This window comes from Phocoena phocoena, chromosome 11 (genome assembly GCF_963924675.1).
Source record: "Phocoena phocoena chromosome 11, mPhoPho1.1, whole genome shotgun sequence".
Classification (NCBI taxonomy): Eukaryota; Metazoa; Chordata; class Mammalia; order Artiodactyla; family Phocoenidae; genus Phocoena; species Phocoena phocoena.
The window spans coordinates 46,369,681-46,391,512 of record NC_089229.1 but is presented as its reverse complement, the minus strand read 5'-3'; the positions used below and the strand labels follow the sequence as shown (position 1 = coordinate 46,391,512).

General features: G+C 37.5%; 1 protein-coding gene across 1 annotated transcript in view; it reads right to left on the bottom strand.

Annotated features, from left to right (window-relative positions):
- Window positions 1-21,832, bottom strand: part of PTPRR (protein tyrosine phosphatase receptor type R) — a 248,124-nt gene that overhangs the window by 98,475 nt on the left and 127,817 nt on the right. Inside the window, exons 3-5 of the mRNA XM_065888284.1 lie at window positions 13,486-13,599; window positions 10,331-10,486; window positions 2,799-2,909 (exon numbers count right to left, since the gene is read on the bottom strand). Of these exons, the coding sequence (XP_065744356.1) occupies window positions 2,799-2,909; window positions 10,331-10,486; window positions 13,486-13,599 (381 nt within the window). The remainder of the gene's footprint in view (window positions 1-2,798; window positions 2,910-10,330; window positions 10,487-13,485; window positions 13,600-21,832) is intronic.

The following is a 21,832-nucleotide window of genomic DNA, read 5'->3' as shown; positions in this document are numbered from 1 at the left end:
TCTGTCCCCAACCACTTGCCACCAACAGAGACCACAGTCTTTTAAAATATACAAATCAGATCACATCAAAGCTCTGCCTAAAACACTCAGCTTACAGCCTTCTCCTGGAAACCAGCGAGGCCCAGCCGCCCCACCTGCCGTATCCTCTGCCAGGGAGCCCCTTCCCTACATGTTTGTATGTCTCAGATGTCTCCGATTGCTCCACTACCTATTGCTTCAGCTCACTATCATCTCTTCATGGCCCTTAAGGCTTTTGAGTTTCTACAAAATTAATAAACTTTATTTTTTAAAAGCAGTTTTAGGTTTACAGAAAAACTGAGCAGAGAGCACAGAGTTCTCATATACCGCCTCTCCCATAGCTCCCTCAGCAGCTTTCCCTGTCATTAACGTCTTGCATTCGCATGGCGTACTTGTTACTCTTGAGCCTACACTGATATGCTATCGTTAATGAAGTCTAGAATGTAGATTAGGGCTCAGTCTCAGTGTTGTACATTCTATGGGTTTTGACAAATCCCTAATGTCATGCACGCACCATTACAGTATCATACAGAATAGTCTCACTGCCCTAAAAGTCCAACTATTCATCCTACAGCTTCTGGCAACCACTGATCTTTTTACTGTCTCTATAGTTTTGCCTCTGCCAGAATGTCATATACTCGGAATCACAGAATACGGTCACTACTTGATTTTTTAAAATGTTAATGTAATTATTGTCTGGGTACCCCTCTGGACTATAGGACTCATGAACACAGGGACCTCATCTGTCTTGTTCCTTCCTTTGTCCACAGGGCCAACAACAGGCTCACAGAGAGCCCTCTGCAGGAATTCCTGGATTGAATGAATGGATGAATCTACCTACCAGCCCAGTAGGGAGCAATCACCTACACACTTCTGAAACATTCCTTTCTAAGTTTGTTCTAGTAACTTTGGAGTAGCCTTATTTAGATTTTTGAATTTTACATGGATGTTTTGCAGACACTGGGAAAGGAAGAGTTAGCTGTTCCCTGGCCCCAGGTAGTTGAGGGTGTGGCTACTACAAGTCCTGTTACTACTTGCGATCAGTATGTCAGGCAGGAGTTCATCCAGTCATGGTGGATACAGGGGCGCTCCCTGAGCTGGAGATGCAGAATCTGGAGCATATCTAACAAGTGAATGGCAACCTCTGCTCTGTCTCTCTCAGCCCTCTAGGACTCACCAGCTGCTCCAGAATCTGCTTTCCCACTTTCCTCCTTGCCTTTGCTCTTCCGAATTGTAAGTATTTACTCCCTGAATAATCTCTATTTTTATCACTCTGTATCCCTTTCTATCCTCCCCTTCCTTCCAACGTTCCAAGCAGAAAAATACCCTAATTGTGACTTATGAGAGGGAGGACAACACTTGAGATTTCCTTTATTTAAAAAAGAAGAACCACATATTTTAAAACACAATGAACCATAACAAGGAACCACATCCTCTCTACCTAAAAAATGCCCAGAGGTCTCTGCCAAAATTTCCACAAAACCTCCAACTTTCATTAAAATTATTTACCCTTAATCTCCACTATTTAAGATATAAAAATCTTAAATTATTCTTTTGTTGATATTGTCACAGTTTTTAGAAATCTTCTCTCTTAGTGCCTGGCCCATAGGAGATGCCTCTAAATTCATGATAATAGAAACTTCAGAGTGCACGGGAGCTTGCTACTTTCTGTATTTTACATTCTAGGAAATATGCCCATCTTCACGCTATTCAAGGCCTTAATTGTTTTATATCCTTCAAGTTGAGACCCACTCAGCCTCTTGTTTTCCAAACGGAGCCCTAACCTTTCTAACATAAACCTCTTCCAGGAGGAGGAGCAGAAATAAACAAAATCCATTAAGACACTTCGCAACACTATTGCTTGTGGGAAGAATAATTAGCATGATGTCTTTGGGGGGGGCTGTTAAAAACTAAGGAAGGAATGTTTTTAAAAATGTGCAAAATTAAAAAGAACATAGCACACAGGAAGAAAAGATATTAAAACCCATCTGCAAACTTCAAATATTTTAAGTTATATCACAGAATTCTCAAAAGAATAGGAAAATCTTATCATTCTATTAGAAAGGTAACTGTTAACTCATTCAGTACCAAAGAGCACTGCCTAGTCTAGTGTGTTTAGGTTTATTTGGGGTTCTATGTTTTTAATATGAAATACACTTTTAAAGTCTTCATATCTATAATTTGTAATTTACAGAGCTATTTGCAGTGTATTCTTTCATACTTTTACGTTATTCATTCACCTAAAAAATTAGTTGATTATGGATTGTTTAGCCCTTTAGCCTATAATCATCTCCTTTTCATGCCTGGAATTTCATATATTACTTTCAAGGCCCTTTAAAAATAACAAAACCTTATTTTTACTCATTAAGAAGTAAGCTTGCCCCAAGACATATTTCTTTATAAAATTTTTCCCAAGTTGCACAAAGATAATATAAAAGAAGAAATAAAGCAAGTCCAAAGTGTACCCATGAGACTTAAATGGCTTTGAGGATTCCACTGACCTCGGTAAATCACTTTCTAAAACTTCGTTCTCAGGGTTGATCAAGTTACGAAAAGCCTCAGTGCAATTACAGCCTTATTCTTCAGGTCAGAATCCATAATTCCCTAGGTTTTCCTTTAGCTATCACTCTGCTGTCAGATGTGAAATATTCCCAACCTATCAGGGTCATAGTCTTGCTTCTGTTCTCAGTCTTTTCAACATTCTTTTGAATGGCAATATATCGAATAATATTAAGCAGTGGGCTCAGTAAAGGATAAAATATATAAAGAAGCAAACTTACCATCAAACACGTTACTATAATAACAAATATGCTGAGAAAAATGACAACAGCATAAAATCCTTCTTTGCTCCAGATTTTGTCCGCTTCATGCTGCCCTTGTAAAACATTTTTCTTTGAAAGCAAAACAGAAAGTCCGATGTTAAATGAGAGCTTGAGGAGACTGGCGTTCTTATCAGACACTAAACATATTTTTAGCTTGATTCCATTCAGTGTAGAACACACCTACATCCCCCGCTGCCAGAGCTGCTTCTCAATCTGATCTAAGACACTGGATTGCCGTTCTTATACGTTAAGACGCTATTTTATCTCCTGTACAGGAGCAAGCATGCCCGACATGGCATATAGGGCCTTAGGCTTTGTGAGTGTCCCTCAGGGTCTCTCTTGGAAACTACCTGGTTCACAGGTGAGAGAGTTCTGTTCTTTTCTGTGCTGAGGAAATTGTTTATGAAGCTCTCCTTACTCTGCTTTCAGGCTCCTCCCATAACATCAACACCCTGCTTTACGTGCTGTAATACTGCTCTCTGCTTTTAAACAGAAGTGAAACAGGTGCAAACAAAATCTCATGATGCATCAATAAACAGAGCAACAATGTCGGCAGCATTGCCTTTTTTTTGTTTTCTTTTATGAAATCTTTTTTTTAAAAATGCAGTCTATTTTGTCAAAATCTGATTAATGTACCACTTTAACCACATAAATTGTTAGGGTTTTATATTTTATTTAAAGCAACAGGGAACACCAGAGTGTCCAGAATTATTTGGCACTAAAAGGGAAAATAGTTTTACTTTAATTTATTTCTCTCTTTGTTTATTTACTTAGCTTACTATTTGAAGGGTGGAAGGGTAGAGAAAAAGCATGAATAACATGTGAATGAGTGGTTTAGTTTTATTTTACCCTTTCTTTTTAAAAAAGCACATCTACTAAAATCACATCTTATAATAAGGCAATGAAATTTAACAATTCAGTGAAATTTATAGATTTATGGTTAAAGAAAATTGAGCTTGAAACCAAATGGTCCACAATTAGGAAAAAAATATAAAGGCTAAATCAAGTCAAATGCTCCCACTCATCTAAAATTACATTTTGTTGGAGTCTGCTTTTTCCCCTTTTGGTTGAGATGTCTCTAATGATTAAGAAAGCCTTGAGAAGCATGATAGTGAATGATGAAAGGCCACATGGAGAGTGGCCCTGGAGAATGAGAGGTCGTCTTGTGCATTCCAGCGTCAGATGAATTCCCAGCTTAATGTAACCCCTGGGATGACTTCAGCCTATACTATGTGGAAAAGAAGAACCACCCAGCTGATCCTAGTCAACCTACAGAATCATGAGAAATAAATAGTAGTTGTCTCAAAAAGAAAAAAAAAAAGCCTTCAGCAAAACCTGTACTTGTAGGTGTCTGAACCTGGAAATCATTGTTAATTATTTTTCAAGACTTAAAAAAAGTAAAATGCATTCCACATTTGTAAACAAGACAAAAAGAAATATTTGCCTTGAAAAATATTTTATGAAAACTTTTATCCTGAAACTCAAGCGAGTCTTGGTGGGGAGTTGAACAAAACAGAATGGAAAGGATCTCTGAGTTCAATTGTGGTTACAATAACTATGTGAGGAAGACTTCTCTTGCTTGAAGTAGTTGAGTTTCCATTTCCTTTGCTTGTAAAATATAGATATGCTCACTGTAATATCTTGCCTTCTTTAAGACATAGACACATTTATAGATGCAAGAAATGATTTATGCATGTTTTTAAAATACATAAATGGTAAGTTGATGGAGAATCTGAAAATACTTGCTTGATGAAATGAGTAGAAACCAATATGTCCTGAAAAGGAAATCTTGGGGTCAAGTGACAACGTGTCTTTTACTCATTGACCTTAGCCAGATCATATTTTATTCCTATGTCTCTGTACACATAGCTGGAAACTAAGAGAAGACTCTTGTAGAAATCAAGTATAAATATGGAAATGAGTTTTTTTGCAGGAAAATAAATAGCATCTATTGCTTGCTATAAAAGCAAACCACTTAAGCCCTCAAGTAGGTAGCATAAACTTGTCAAATTTAAGTGTGAGGATCTGAGCTTTAGTTCACGTAAAATTTGGATTAAAAAAGGAGTGGTTAGGTGGGTGGAAAGAGATTTTGTGTTCCTAACCTGATTTGGTTCCTTTCTTGTTTTTCCTACTATAGTTCCACACCTCCTGGAATACCAACAGGTTCCTTTCTGCTTAAGACAAATCTATTTTGTTTTCTCTTTTAACCAAAGCAGTAATGATGGAGGAATTAACCTCCCACCCCTCCATCCCCTGCCAGCACTTAGAAAGACACATGCTTTGAACTCCTAGAACTTAGCCACTGCACTTTCTTGGTAAATAGATTTCCTTCTGAGTCATGCTAGCCCTGCTGAGCACTACTATATTTGTACAGAGATCTAAAAACCTTGATAAGGGCAGGGTAATAAATGGAAAAGTTTGTAGTTAAGATTCCACAAGTCATAAGATTGTAATTCACAAGAATCTCCAATCTAACCTTTGTATAAGGTTAATGTGATGCCTTTCACATTGTTTTTCTTTTTTTTTTTTTTTTTTGCGGTAAGCAGGCCTCTCACTGTTGTGGCCTTTCCTGTTGTGGAGCACAGGATCTGGACGCGCAGGCTCAGCGGCCATGGCTCACGGGTCCAGCCGCTCCGCGGCATGTGGGATCTTCCCGGACCGGGGCACGAACCCGCCTCCCCTGCATCGGCAGGCGGACTCTCAACCACTGCGCCACCAGGGAAGCCCATTCCTTTTACATTTTGACAGGGGACTGAAGGTTCAATAATTCAGAGGCTCCATGGCTGGGTCAAACCAATGCGCTGCATCATCTTAACGTCTTATGTCACAACAATATCACTTTCCCTTTAGCTTTGTGGCAGTGAAAGAAGCTGCTGGGTTTTGTTTTGTTTGATTGTATAAAATTTGGGCAGTTTCCGGTACCGATAGCAATGGCTTCTCTATATCCTGTTTAATAATTTGATATACCAGAGTTTTCTTTTCTTTTTATTAAAACCAATTCTGACCCCAAATGCTAGAGAGATGATACAGAGACTTTCAGAGCTACATCTCTTTAGAGAGATGGAGCACACAGAATAAGAATAAAGTGGAAAGGTTATAAATTAGCTGGTTAATTAACTGATTTAGGCATATAAGTGAGTTGTATCCTACAACAATATGGTTTTGTTAGATAAATGCCAAACTTCCACTGTATCATGCACAAGGTAAACAATTCGGTCTGAGAGATCTGACCCATGTTAACATTGATTGCATTCCTCCTCGGCACTGTATGGCTAGGGCTATATAATTCTTTAGACTGCTGGCTAATGTTTAAAGGAACAATCACTAAACTCGTGGATTATGATTATATTTATTTGGTATGATTTTTTTTCTCTTTGTAAACATGCCATGAAAGTATCAGTCAGTATGTTGCCCTGTTATTTAAAGAAGGTAACTTCCTCCTTTGAAACATAAGACCTGTGAAACTGTGGTAATTTGCAACTGAACAACAAAATCCTAAATCATTTTTTTCACTATCATTGCAAAATTACTGCTTCAACAGACATTTAATTTTGTAAAAACATCTAAAAATAGAAACTAAAACAATGCATTTAATTTTATTTCCCTGAGATTTAACTTATTAGGCAAGAGGAAGTCTGGTTTTTAATTTTTAGGAGCATCTTATTATAAAATAATATTTGAGGTCCTCCAATGTTCTAGGTACCATATATAAATATATAAAAGAAATAATGTCTTTGTCTCTCAAGAAACTTAAATTTGAAATAAAAATAGATGAATAAGCGAAAGGAAATCTCTATTTGGTAATTGTCTTTGTTTCCCAAGAGTCGTTTCTGATTTAAATAAAATCAAGCAAATAAAGAAATGGCAACAACAAAAACCACACCCTTCCCTAAAAGTAATTAATAAAAGTGTAGGAAGAGATGCTTTGAGACAGCATTCACCATGTTCTGTAATCCATGTAAAGGATGAAAACCCAAAATACCAATATTCCTTTTTTTGTTCTGGTAATAAACATGTTACCATAACAGAGCTATAATTTGGAGATAGAAATGTGAAAGAATGGGTTGAGGCATAAGCTGTTACTACACATTTACCACAAATGATGAATAAAGAAGTGGGAAAACTCACAGAATACCTATCAGCTTAAACAACTATCAACAAATACTTTTGCAGCGCCTCTTGGACTGTATGTGTCTGAAGCTCCCTCTGAGGGCCTGTGCACACTGCAGACGGCTCTCTCCTGTCTGCAGTTAGAGCTTCCGATCAGAGGGTACCGCTGGGCCCATTCTAGAAGTGCCAGAACAAAACGCTCAAAAAATACACCAGTCCCTGATGAAATGCTCCTTATATCCAATTAAAATACTTCCCAGTCTCCTGTAATATAATAGTTTCTAGATTTCCTAGATTTTTAGATTCCCAGAATTTTATAAGAAAATATCATATTTTGATCATCAAATACACTTTCATTATTCAAATGCAATACAGACCTATGGTCTATTGAGGGCTAATCGTTCTGTGACAGGCATTCAGGCTAAGCTCCTTGCCTTCACCAGTCTGAGGTGTGTTGGAGGACCCCCAAATACTTGAGTTTAATTAATTTTTTGGTATGGTGAGCTTCTCTTGGTCTGCAAAGCTGGCTGACTCACTAAGCTGCCATACTCCTAAAGCCTTCAGAATGGCATTTAAACTCAGAATAAAGCAACAGGGCGAAATGCTTATTTTATTCACTGAAAGCTTATGGGAAGCAGAATAAATTAATCTAACGGTCTTTTAAAATTTTAAAGAAGAATTGTCCAGAGCAAGATGTGTGGAAGTCAGTCTGTGAGGGGCTTGAACTATGGGCATGGAGTTTGGTTTGATATACAAAAGGGAGCCCCTTCAGAGTCACACACAGGGAGGGCTGGGGAGGGGTCTGGGTGTTTAAGCTCATGTTGACCTTTCTCCTGGTCTCTCTGAAGCATGAAGGGACCTCCTCTTTCTCAAAACTCCCATGGCACAGTGCGGTTATGTTATCATAGCCCTGTATTTTCCTTATCTGCTTGTCTCTTGTTGCCTTATTAGAACTCATTGAAAGCAAAAATCTGATTTTATTTGTTTGTGTGTGTGTTTGCTTATTCATTTATTTTTCTGACTTTGGACACCACCTAGCCGAGCGCTTGGCTATTTGTATGCCTACTGTATGCCAGGCCCTGAATGAAGGCACTGAAGACACAGATAAAATGAAATGAAATGCTCTCAAGGAACGACGGTGCAGAGATGGACATGAAGGCCAACGTGGGGTAAGGGGTTTTTGTACTAAGCTCAATGAGAACACAAAGCCAGCGCCCACATCTGTGGAGGTACAAGGGAAGGCTTCACTATACAGTAGACTGATCTTGAAACATGAAAGGTGCACAGACGGACCAACATACACACAGGCATGGAGGGAAGAAATGGTGTGGGGTGTCCTGGTGCCTATTAATAGTTTGGAATGGCTGAAGCATAAACTAAGAGAGTGTTGTTCAACAACGATAAACTCAGCACACAAAGAACCATATACCATATTACGAAATCCAGACTTGATTCTACAGGATTTAGGAAGCCAAAGAAGAGTCATGACATTAGGAGGGCATGGCCAGATTTGCCTTTAGAAAAGTTACTCTGGTGGCAAGAAAGAAAACACTGCGTGCACGTGTGGATGTGTGCATGTGCACGTGCGTGTGTGAGCTGGGGTTGGCAGCAGAGACAGCAAGGAGGGAAGCAACACTAAATGCAGGAAGACCAGTTGGAGGTTGTTATTACAGTCGTGGTTCAATGATGAAATACATTTTCATTCTGCAGTCAAATTACATTTGTTCAGTGCCTACTCTTTGTGAAGATTTCCATGTTTTTTTTTTCTTTTTTTTTTTTTTGCGGTACGCGGGCCTCTCACTGTTGTGGCCTCTCCCGTTGCGGAGCACAGGCTCCGGACGCGCAGGCTCAGCGGCCATGGCTCACGGGCGCAGCCGCTCCGCAGCATGTGGGATCTTCCCGGACCGGGGCACAAACCCGTGTCCCCTGCGTCGGCAGGCGGACTCCCAACCACTGCGCCACCAGGGAAGCCCTCCATGTATTTTTTTTTTAATTTAAAAATTTTATTCATATTTCAAGTTTATAAGATAAGGACTCTACCCATTTTTCCTTTCCTTTCCTTTTCTTTTCCTTTCTCCCTTCTTTCTTTTTTTCCTTCCTTCCTTCCTTTCTTCCTCCCTCCCTTACTTTTTTCCTTCCTTCCTTCCTTTCTTTTTCTATACTCATTTAGGATATGAAGAAACTGAGGCTCAGAGAGGTTGATACTATGTAAAGACAGACTTAATCTCACAGAGATTAAATCACCCAAGGTCACACACATTTTAAGTGCTGGCTTTGGGATCCAAGCTCAATCTTGTACCAAAGCTTTTTATACCATACCTGTGGCATTTGCTGTAATGAGAGGCAGTGTGCTTTACTGCAAAGGGAAATAGACTAGGAATAAGGTATCTAGATTTTAAATATTGCTTTATACCTCATTTGCTTTGTCACCTTGATGAAATCACTTAATTTCTACGGGCCTTACTTTCTGTATCTTTAAAATGTTCGCATGTGTTCCCTCAAGGTCTAATGCTTTGATTCTGTGAATTTAATTACATATGTTTGGGATGATGTTCATTCTAGCAAGTTTGGAGTGGGATGGAGTAGGTGAAGCAAAAAAGAGACTGGATTTATTCAGGAATGAGAGTATTGGAGTGGTGGGGGAAATCTGAAAAGTGCCGAATTTAGAAAGCACTATGAAGGAGATATTCATAGTTCTTAAGACTGAGCTCCTCAGCAAAAGAAAAATCACATTTCAAATTAATCCCAAGGTAGTGGAAAAAAGGGACCATTTTGACAATGAAGGCAATGAGGAGTAAACCTGTTGAGGAGGAAAGATTTGAGCGTGTTTTTAGGGACACCCAAAATTCAGTAAAATTCAGTAAAAGTAATCAATTGACAAATATACCTAAGTGGCTTTTCTTCTGGACAATTTGTTGGATAAGTCAAAATAAATTATAAGGCCATAAAGATTGGAGAAGAAAGTGTCAAAAAGGGAACTTTGACATGAAAATGAACTTCCTTAAGGAAGAAACATATGCAATGTGAAATCAGAGAATTTTGACCCTTAGGGAGACTTTTATATTATCAAATAACACACGATAAACAGCTTTCATCTCAAAGCCTCCTAGAATTGGGTCATGTCATGCTAACTGTGCAAATTTTTTTTTTTTTTTTTTTGTGGTACGCGGGCCTCTCTCCCGTTGCGGAGCACAGGCTCCGGACGCGCAGGCTCAGCGGCCATGGCTCACGGGCCCAGCCACTCTGCAGCATGTGGGATCTTCCGGGACCGGGGCACGAACCCGTGTCCCCTGCATCGGCAGGCGGACTCTCAACCACTGCACCACCAGGGAAGCCCCATGTGCAAATTTTTAAATGAAATATTCCATGAAACAGCCTACCTCAGGGGAGACTTCTGTAATTCCAAACTGGGATAAACTTTGATGCAAAACATTGATATTAAGTGAACGCAGCACTTCCTCAGATGGCAGAGCATCAGAAATTCCTGCTTTTCGGTTTATGGGAGACACAAATAGTTCAACACTGTTCTTCTTTCCCTAGTAAAAGCAGATCATTTGTATATGTTAATAGACATTTTAAACAACTTTGGGAAATATTTTTGACTTCCTTCTAGAAACATTAAAGAAATTCAGAGCTTTAGGATCCTAAAAGACATCTTGGAGATCACCTTTATTAGGTATTCCTGGTACACTTAATATTAGCAGCCCAAAGCCCGAAATCTTCAAATGGCCTTCTTTCAAGTAGTTGACACCTCTAGCTTTGTAATTTTATATTTCATTCGATGCTGGTTTATTTTCCATTCGGTATTGTAATTTTTGAGATATATTGTTCAGATGGTTCCTGAGTGTGTTTAAAGAAGCATTTTAAAATCAATTAAATGAATTAAGTAAAACCTGATGTAACAGTACAATTATTAGACATTACCACCCCATATATATATTTTTTATAACTTGTATTAATGTGAAGGCTGGACTAAGGAAGGTGATGCTGTCTTTGAAGTTGCTTCCCTGATCCTGTTCTTCACCTTAAATAAGTCACACTTTTAAGATCTATTGTTTGGTAGAAACAATGTCATGCAATGATATCATGTTACTTTCCTATTAGTATGACCTCATTACCTGAAACAGAGAGAGAGGATTTCTTACCTTAAATGGCTGATATGCCACATACACATAAAAAACAAACACTACACAAAAATGACACTGCCTTTGATAGATTCTCTTTGACAACTTATACAAAGCACTTATAAGGAAAATTGTTGTTAGTCTTTTCTTTTTGATACACGGAGTTCTCTCCTGCTAGAAAATTTTCTTTCTTTTTTTTTTTTAGAAAGTTTTCTTTTAATGCAATTTATCAGAAGTTCAGCCACGTATAAAATGGAGTACTACTAGTCATCCAGGAAAAATGTTTCCGTGTTTGCAGTGAACAACAGACAATGACTAAATATTGCATAATACTGATGTGAAACATGTTTATAATAATTTAAATAGTTTATGACCTAATAACAACAATAGTAGGAAGAGAGCACTTGTTTTGGGCTTGTCATGCTCCCATGTGCCTTAAATCTGTTATCTCCAGGACAGAGGTATTAAGTTATTTCATTTTGTAAATGAAGGAACATTAAGTAGCTTGCCTTAGGTCATAGAGCTGGGACACGGCCAAGCTGGAAATGGAGTAGAATTCTGTGTCTGTCTCCAAAGCACACGCTCTTAATCACCATACCCTGCTGCCTCAGGTATCATCATAACTTAAACTATTATAAGAACTACTCTTAGGAATAGACATGCATAAATGCTACTAACATTCTCTGAGGATATGCATATCCCTCTCTGGGTGTGGCAAATCCCTCTTTTATCATTTCAAAGAGCTATTACGCTCTTTAAATCTATATATGTAAAAGTATATCTAAGATATCTGAGTATATATATAAAACCTAGATCTAGATCTAAGACATCTATAATACCTCACTTCTCACTTGAGCAAGGTACACTGTGGATATAAATAACCTATTTCACTCTTTCATGATAATGGGAAATGCTGTATTTCTTCTATGCTATTGAGTTAAAAACTTTGTTTTTTCTTTAAAGCTTATTTAGTCCCAGAAAATAGTTGACTCACAGAACAAAAGTTGTTATGGGGACGAAAACAATTCACCCTCCACACAGAAAAAAAGTGAAAAGAAACAAAAATTCTAAACCAAAATAAAAGCAAATTCTCCTCCATAGTGGGAAATGCAGGTGTTGATGCAGTATAAAACTGAACTCAAGCAGGAGCGTAAGGATTTAAGGCAAGGAGAACAAGAAGTCCTTGCTTAAGTTTCTAATGCAGGGGAAATTAAGAACAATTTTAAAACTGTTAAAATGATCCTAAAGTCCTTTTTCACAGGAACCTCGGGATAATTAGCTTTTTACAAAGAGAAAGTCGTAAGATTTGAATTTGCATTTCTTTGTCTTTGCTCACACCCACCTTCAAGTGCAGATGGGAACATGTAGTTGAATGATATCAAGGTCCCTAAACACTGAGGAGAAGGGGGAAAGAAAGGATGCGGGTGATAGATCGGTCTAAAGTGAGCCTTATACAAAAGGTCCTTTGGGCTTCCTTCATCCCCACCTCAGATACCCATCCAAGTTTTATCTCGACTTTTTCAAGGCTATTCTTGCATTGTACTTGGACTGCTGTCCTTAAGCATGGTTCTTCTTTATTCTTTATTCAAAATCCTCCGCCTATGTGTTCACTATCCTTCATCCTGATATATATATATATATTTAAAGTTATTTATTTATTTATTTTTGGCTGCGTTGGGTCTTCGTTGCTGCGTGGGCTTTCTCTAGTTGCGGCGAGCGGGGGCTACTCTTCGTTGTGGTGTGCGGGCTTCTCATTGCGGTGGCTTCTCTTGTTGCGGAACACGGGCTCTAGGCACGCGGGCTTCGGTGGTTGTGGCGCACGGGCTGTTGCTCCGTGGCATGTGGGGATCTTCCTGGACAAGGGATTGAGCCCGTGTCCCCTGCACTGGCAGGCAGATTCTTAACCACTGCGCCATCAGGGAAGTCCCTCATCCTGATATACTTGAAGGGATTTTAATAGATGCTGTCTGGAGACAGTGCCTTACCTGATACAGAAGGTTTCCGTCTTAGAGAGAATATTTTGGGAGTAGTATCCGGTTGGTGAGACAAGTATTTTGGGCCCTTCTATTCATACCTACCAGGATAGCTAGCGTTGCACTACGAGAAGGTTGACAAACTTTTTCTGTAATGGGCCAGATAGCAAATATTTTAGCTTTTAATTTAGACAGACAATCTGTTGCAACTACTCAACTCTGCCATTGTAGTGCGAAAGAAGCCTTAGACGATATGTAAACAGATAAGTGTGGTCTGTTACAATAAAACTTTCTTTACGAAAACAGGTGTTATGCCAGATTTGGCTCATGGACCATAAAACTATAGCATGGGTGTTCTTTATTATTGTTCATTATTCTTGAGCCCTGCAATAAAGATCAAAGCTTGTAATCTGGGAATGCGAAATGTTGGCATCTTACAATGAGGCGATTGATGTGCACTTGCTGGGGTAAGAGTCCTAAGGCTGCGGCCACTCCTTGGCGGAATATCCGAAGCAAGGTTATGTTCAGCCTATTTACATCCACTCGCAGTGTCTGGAAAATAAAAAATTCAAATTATAGTAAATCTTTGATTTTGGACATTCAGTTCCTGATGGATGACTGACCACAACAATTCCTGTGACTTTGAGAAATTCACTCATGGTGCATTTTTAATGGAGATAAAAAAATTATAGGGACATTTTATGTGAAATTTTAAATGGTCTTACTTAAGAAGATGGTATATTGTATAATAATGCAATTTGTCTAGTTATAATCAAGAATCATATGAATGATCAATTCATAAAGAATTTCACTGAAATGTGTGTTGGTTTATTTTGCTTTAAGTCCAGATGACAGAATGTAGTATGTAGCCAAGTATATTTCAGTAATCCAAGCCAGAGGACATCTTTAATTTGTGTTCACACACAGTCACAGAGAGGAAGATGCTGTGTAAGTTCCATAACACCAGACTTGGCAGTTTCTCTATATAGTGATTTGCTGCCAGTGCAAGGCAAAAGAACGAGCTGCAATAATGCATTTTCAAACTCTGGCAAAGAAGTCAATGGAAGTGATGATTAAATCTAAGGTAAACAATTCTTATTCCATTGCTTGGACAAACACTCTTAATTTTCAGGTTGTTTTGGAAAAGGACAAGTAAATATTTTAAAATTCCTAAAATATAGATCAAGTTATGCAATTAACACTACATCCTTAATTTAAGCCATGGGTGCTATTATTACATTTACAACATAAACTGGTTAACTATGTATTTCCAAAAATGCACCATAATCACTTGAAACAGATACTTTACAAGGTGGGGAAACCAAACCTTTATATGCATTTCTTATTTTATAATGCTTAATTTGCTAACTTGACCATAGTAGGTTATCAGTAACCATTGGATGTCTGCAATATCATTTGTTCTATAAAGTGAGGCACACTTCTATGTACACACTTCTGTGATAAAGAGATTGGCTTACAAGTGCAACCTACTATAGTGTAAGAACTCTCAGAGGACCTTCTCCCAGTTTGCTGTAGAAGAAGAATATTGTTCCAATAATTTATAGTTTTGTTAAGAAATAATAAATCCGCTATACATAAAGTTGGTACAAAATAAATGATTGGAAACTGGACCAAATACTTATTGCTACAGGAATCAGAGGGAGTTGGGGAGGTCAAAAGAGATAAATGGTTCCCAGTCAAAATGGCAGACCCAGCTAAAGCTCTAGACTGCTACTGTACATTAGGATCTTTTAATACTTGCATAGGGGCAGGGGCCATAGAGCTTGGTCATGTTAGGCAGCTGGAACTGGACTCCCGGCAAAAAATTGAGATCCACAAAAGGGAAGAACTATTGAAAATTCTACCCAACATCCCAACTATAAGGTACAACTTGCTCCTGGGAGGGGAAAAGGAGAATTACGCTGGGAGTAGGTAGAAAAGTGACATTAACACCATCAGTAATAATTTTTTTATTAACTAAAAGTCATCTAATGGTTCACAATTGTTTGCTATATTATCCTCTGTACTTTTCTCTAGTCTAAAAATGTTTCCAATATATAAAAACACATTTTAATGCAGAAAGTAAGACTTGAGCTCAATCCTGAAGGATGAGTAGGATATGGAAATACAGTAATGAGAAAAACATTATACTTTTAAGCATGATTTATGTTTTATGGAAACATGCTTTACGGAAAATCCAAGAGATTAGAAAAACTAAATCCACCTGGTGGCTCTGAGAAACAGAGGTTTCCTTTTATGCAACAGCTTACTTTCAACTCTGTAAGGCTGTGGAAATTGCCAAGAGATTGGAGTTTCTTTGCAGAGATGGGTTCCTTGGTTCCTGCAAACACTGATGAGGAACCACTGACTTCTGGCTCACCAGCAGTGTTTGTCAGGCAGGGTGAGCAGGCAGGCACAGCCCTTGATTCCCACGGGCAGGATTTGGAGCCAATGGTCTATGCTGGGAACTGAGAGTCAAGGGGGTTGTGCACACACTTGAGAATTCAGTTCCCAGGGCCATGATTAACGAAGCTTGTAACTGTGGAAACAGTATTAAAGTCTAACTTCCTTAGATCGAAATGGTGTATGGAAGTGAAATGGGAACTCAAGATTTAAAACCACTCAAAATGGCAACTTTCCAAGAAGGTAGAACAGTGCATTTAAAACAGAAATTTAGACTCCCTAACTAAAATGAAGAAGTGAGTTGAAATAATTAGTTTAAAACTGCAATCATCTGGTTCATTGCATCAAACATTTGAATAATTTGCCTCAGTTCTCTGCTTGCCTGTGAAAAGCTGGATTGATTCCAGAGCACATACATGTATTTCTAACTATCCACCATAAAATAGTGATGCTAAAATACAGTACAAACAAAAAAATACGTATTTGAGGGCCTAATACGTGCCAGACACTATGTATGATCACAATTTGAGAAAAAGAAAGGATCCTAGACAAAATGAGAATTTTATTTCAGAGAAAATAAAATAAATATGACTTCCTATAATAAGCGGATATATGTTACCACCTTCCTCCTGGATAGTTGCTAGAAATACATAGCTTCTTCTCATCCTATTAGGTGAGATCATAACAACTATGATAGAACATAAATTTCCATGGCAATGACAGTGTCACAACTTCAAAGTTACCATATAACAGTACAAGATATAATTTAGTCTTATTCTAAACCCATCTGGTCATTTCTATTACTTAACATACAAATGACTGAAATTTTTAACTTTAAAAGGGATTATAATGCTCTTTCCAAAGGTAAATGCTAAGCCACTTCACAGTAATGAATAATGCAAATAGAGTTACTATCCAAAAACAAATGAGTATTTGTATTGATATTACAAATATATAAACACACAGAAAAAATTAAACATAATGAAAATTCAAAGATTTCAGACTCCATCTGTATTTAAATTTATTGGACCTCTGCCTTGTAAAGAGATTCCTGAGTCAGTTCCTTTTATCTGGGGCCCATGTCCCCTCACCCACTTCTGCTTCCTCCCACAAAGGAAATACCACTGTGTAATATGACTTTCTTTCTTTGGTCACCAGACAGTCCACTAAAGTAGTTGAAGCCTATGAGCCTTAGATATAAATCAGCTTGAGGAAACTGATTAAAATGTAGTGCTTGAATTTAGGCACCAGCATTATGTTTAAACTTTAAGTATGTGATTGGCTTTTAGCTATTTATATTTAAAGGACGGTTGAATTATTTTTGCCTGAGAGGGGGTCAGGTTTCAAATGTTAGTTACCTCTTGATGCTATAAGGTAGCCTGGTCTGTCATCTGATCACCCCCAGTAAGAGTCAAGATCACACCCAGTGGCCCCATTAGGGAGAGGAAGGCCAAAAAGATGTCCTCAAAGCCCCTTAAAGAAGTCCAGTCTCGATTCCCCACAGCAACAAACAAACCCAGCTTCCTTCAGGACCAATCCAGTCAGGAGGAATCCGCTCATCTCCTTCTAACTTTAACGTGCGCTCATTGCTACTCGGGATCTCTAACTTCATTCTTGGCAAGGAGTCTCCCCTGTATGGCCAGCAGTTGGATTGTCAAGTGATCCCCGGGAATAAAAGCAAAAATTTCTCTGTCTCTGAACAAAGAAGAAAGCCCTGACCTATTGGAGGCATTTTACACCATCACCCAATCCCTTCTTATAACTCTCTGTGTTGTCCTCTACTATTACTTACATACTAATGATTTTTATTTCCATATTTCATGTTCCCACCTTTCTCAGAGTCCTACATCTGCTTCCCTCCATCTGAATGTTCCACTTATGCCTCAAACTCGGTATTACCCAAACTAAACTTATCTTTTTCCCTCTCCTCATCCACAATCAAATTTACTTCTAATTCTATATTTCATATAATGTGATGAAGTGCCATATTTTGAAATCATGTTGACTCACTCTTTTACCTTATCTTTCACCCTACCATCATAACATCTGATTAATTATCAAGTTCTGTCTATTCTACCCTCTAAAAATCTCTTGAATGTTGAATCCATCTTCTCTTCATCTGTATTTCCACCATCTTCGTTCAGGTCACTATCATGGCTATCTGGACTATTTGAATAGAATCTTCATGGGTTGCCAATCTTCTATGGTCTCTAATTCATTCCTCATATGGACCTGTGCAACATTCTGGCTCAATCAAGTCACTATTCTGCTTAAAATACTTTGAGGAAATCTCATTTTTTAATGAATGGTCCTAACTCCTTGGTTCACTGCCATTGCCCTGTCCTTCCAGTCTTACCTCCCAACCCTATCCACCATGTACATTATACTCCAGCTGTACCTAAGGTGTCTTAAACATGCCATGTCTTTTTGTATTGGGTCAGTGCGTATGTGGATCACTGGCTAAGCCTTCTTCCTTCTCTTTGGAGACTCAGCTCGAGCACCATTCTGTCAGATTTCCATGACCTCTCCTTCCCCTTCCTTTGCTTGCAGCTTTCAGTTCTATGTTGGACTTTATTTATTCTGTTTAAATTTTTATAATAAAATATTCATATTTATTACAAAAAATATAAAGTACAGAAAGATACATAGTAAAAAAATGAAAGCATGCTTGTCTTCTCCTAACCTTTTATTCTAATCCTCAGAAACAACAAACAACAACAAACAATACTATTTCTTGTGTATTCTTCCAAATATTTTTGATGCATATAGAATGTAAAATAATATGTATTTATTATACATGTTTATTATTATTAAATACAAATAGGATTAAACTACACATGTTGTTCCATAAGTTGCTTTTTTCACTTAATATATAAGTGAAATATATTAATATATTTAATATATGAAATATATCTGAGATGTATTTCTGTATTCATAATATATACTGTTATTGAATATCATGTTTTGAGTCTCATCTAATAATTTCTTACTTTTAATAGTTTAGCTTATCCCATTGACTTTTATTTTAACAGACCTAAATGTGTTTTGTTATTTTATGTTATGCTATCTTTTAAATTTTGTTTTTATACCTCCTTAGTTTTCTGTCTTTTGCTAAGTGGTCTGGTGTTTTTTTGGTTGTTCTATATTTTTTTTTCTTCCTGTGCCTATAATCATAATGTTAAATATTGCATGATAATATATATTAAATCTTTATTTCTTGATATATAAACTTCAGAAAGTATTTATTAACTGCTGCTATGAAAAGTGAGAAAATGTACATCTCTTCCCACCAATTCTCATGATCACTTTCCAGTTTTTATAATTATATTATTATTGTTGTCTTATTATATTTTATGGTGTTTATATTATATTCTTTATAACAGAGACTACTCACCAAACCGATTGTCTCCTCCTGGAACCTTAGCCCGTTTATATCTTGGTGGAGCCATGTAATAGTGCTCACCAATTAGTGTAAATGAAAGTAAAGTGATATTTTCAGTCTGAGGTAGTCTTCTCCACTCTCTTCTCTCTTCCCTCTGTCTGCAAGCTGGATGGTTCCAGGATGACCCTAAGCCTGTAATGAAATGGTGGCCCCATACAAAGGAAGATGCCTGGGACCCGAATCACTGCATGAAGCAGAGGCCCTACCCAACACTCCTCATTAAACAGTAACATGAGTTAAAAATCAACTTCTATTGCATTAAGTCACTAAAATATTAGGATCATGTTAGCATTATTTACACTGATGAATATATTCTGTAATTATAATTTTTAAAGTTCTATAGCATTAGTTACATATCCAAATAGTCATGATCATTATCAGCTCCTTTTTAGAAGAGTGTACCATTCCTGAATTCTTTATTTTGATGTATCTCTTATTTAGCTGGATGTCGTTATCAAAAAGCTTCTTTCAAGCAGGGTTTGTGAGTGCTATGTTTCCTGAGGCACTTGAGAATGTATTTATGGTGCCTTTAACAATAAATGACAACTTGGCTGAATATTAAATTCTTGATTCAATCTTCATTTTTATTTTTTGCCTTTGAACTCTGCTGCTATTATTCCAATGCCTTCTGGCTTTGAAAATTGCTACAAAGAATACCCTGGCCTGAGGCTAGCCTGTCTTTTGGATAACTTGCTTTTTCTGCCTGCAATCTCACAAGAGTCTTTAAAGTTAAAAAACTTCACCAGGATATTTCCTTGGTTTGATAGTTTCTGCAATATAGTATGCTCTTGAAGTCTACATATACCAGATTCCTTATTTCAGAAGTATTTTCTCCTATTATATATTTGAATGATTTTTCTCCTAAATATTTTTTGGTTCATCTTTAAGGACACATTATGCAATTTTATATTCTTTCTCTTTAGCCACTTTATGTACTTACTGTCTCTTACCACTTGTATATCTTTATTCAACTGAACTTTTCTCAGGTCTGCTCTATGTCCTTGTATGTTTTCAGCAGACTCTGATCTAATTCTTTTGTTTCTAATGTGATTTTGATTCTATAATGTGTGTTTTATTATTATCTTCATTTATCTTCTGAGTTGTGCCAGTGTACTCTTTGTGATGCCCTCTTTTAACTGTTTCAGACAGGAAGTGACACAAGACTTTCGTTTATAGTTTCTTGATCTTCTCTATCCATCTTAAAATCTATTTTTCCCAAAGAGCTCATCTCCCTTTCTCTTTTAACATCCTCCAATAACTTTCTATTACATTTAGAGTTAAATTCAATTACATGGCTTACAGGGCCTTACTTTATCTGGCTCCTGTTCCTTCTGAATTTCATCTCATATCTCCCTCTCAAGCCACTCCACCCTTTTTCCAGTTCCTCAGACAAGCTGTGTTTATTTCCACCCCATGGCCTTGGCATCTACCTGCCTGCTGGAGAGATGTTCAACACCATTGTATGGTGGGTCCTTCAGCTCTCAGTTTAAATGTCATCTCCTCAGAGAGGCCTTCCCAGCCTGGCCATTCCCTATCACATCACCCTGCTTTATTTTCATCATATCATTTATCACTATCTGACAGTTTCTTGTTTATTTTTTTGTTTATTGTATATCTCCCTTTACTAAAATGTGAGCTCCATTGATGTGGGAACTTGCCATTCTGGTTCTCTGTTATATCTCCAGGACCTGGAACAATGCCTGGCATTTGGTATTTAATAAATTTTTGTGAAATGAAGGAATACATAAATCATCATACTCAACATTGTGTAGTTACTACATTTGACCTGTGAATGACATGTGTTTGAACGGCGTGGGTCCGTTTATACACAGATTTATTTCACTAAATAGGTACTACAGCACTACCCAGTGCAAGGATTGGTTGAATACAAGGATGCAGAACCTCAGATATGGAGGGTCGACTGTAAAGTTATTCTCGGATTTACGACTGCACGTGGGGTCAGCTCACCTAAGCCCTGCATTATCTGAGGGTCAAAAACTGTAATTGGAAGAATCTGAGTTCCATGATAGGGGTAGAAAGGGTTACAAAACCAGGGTTATAAGCTCTTGAGGAGATTAATATTTGGTTAAGTAGTTCACTTGAAATGCCTGATCACTCAAAAAACACGAGTAGATTTAACACAATTTGTATTTGGCTTGTTATTAATATGCCTCTGATACTTTGACTACTACACAGTTCAGGGGGGAAAAACCAGTTTATTTCATCTAACCAATTCTTTGAAACTTGTTTCTAATAGGCAAAATCAATATAAGTTTTCTGAGTTGTGTGCTATATTGGTTGTAAATGGCACTCAAACTTAATCAGTGTTAAGTGCCTAATTTCTTGTGACTAATTTGAGAGTTTTAAAATTTATCTTTCTAATTATAAAAATTAAATATGTTCATGATAGAAGATTTAGAAACTGCAAAGAATTAGGAAAAAGAAATAAATATTATGCATAATGGTTTATTCCGTCATCCTGAAATAAAGCTTGTGGTGCTTTTAGTGTTAGCTTTTTTCTGATATGTAGGTAATATAATGTAGAATGCATATATATATTATATATACCCATATATATCTAATATATAGTCATACAAATATTTATCCATTTTAATGTGATGCCATAACTATCACATTTTTATGGCTTTTCTCTTTCCATGATGTTAGGAGGAAACACTTATTCCCCAACGCTGATGTTTTATTCTGTGCGGTGGCAGCTCAAATACAGTAATTGTCCTGGTGCCTTCCCTCCTCTGTCTCCTCGGGGGAGGGAAGTGACTTGTATAATCGGTGCATTTGGAATGAGATACTGGGGCATGTGTAGCTCTGTGCTTTCCTTTTGGGGTCCTCTTGCCTGTAAAGACACTAAAACCTAGTATTCTTATTGCAAGTAGTAAAGTAAGTTGCAAAGGCTCTGTCCCTTCAGGTGAGGCCACAGTT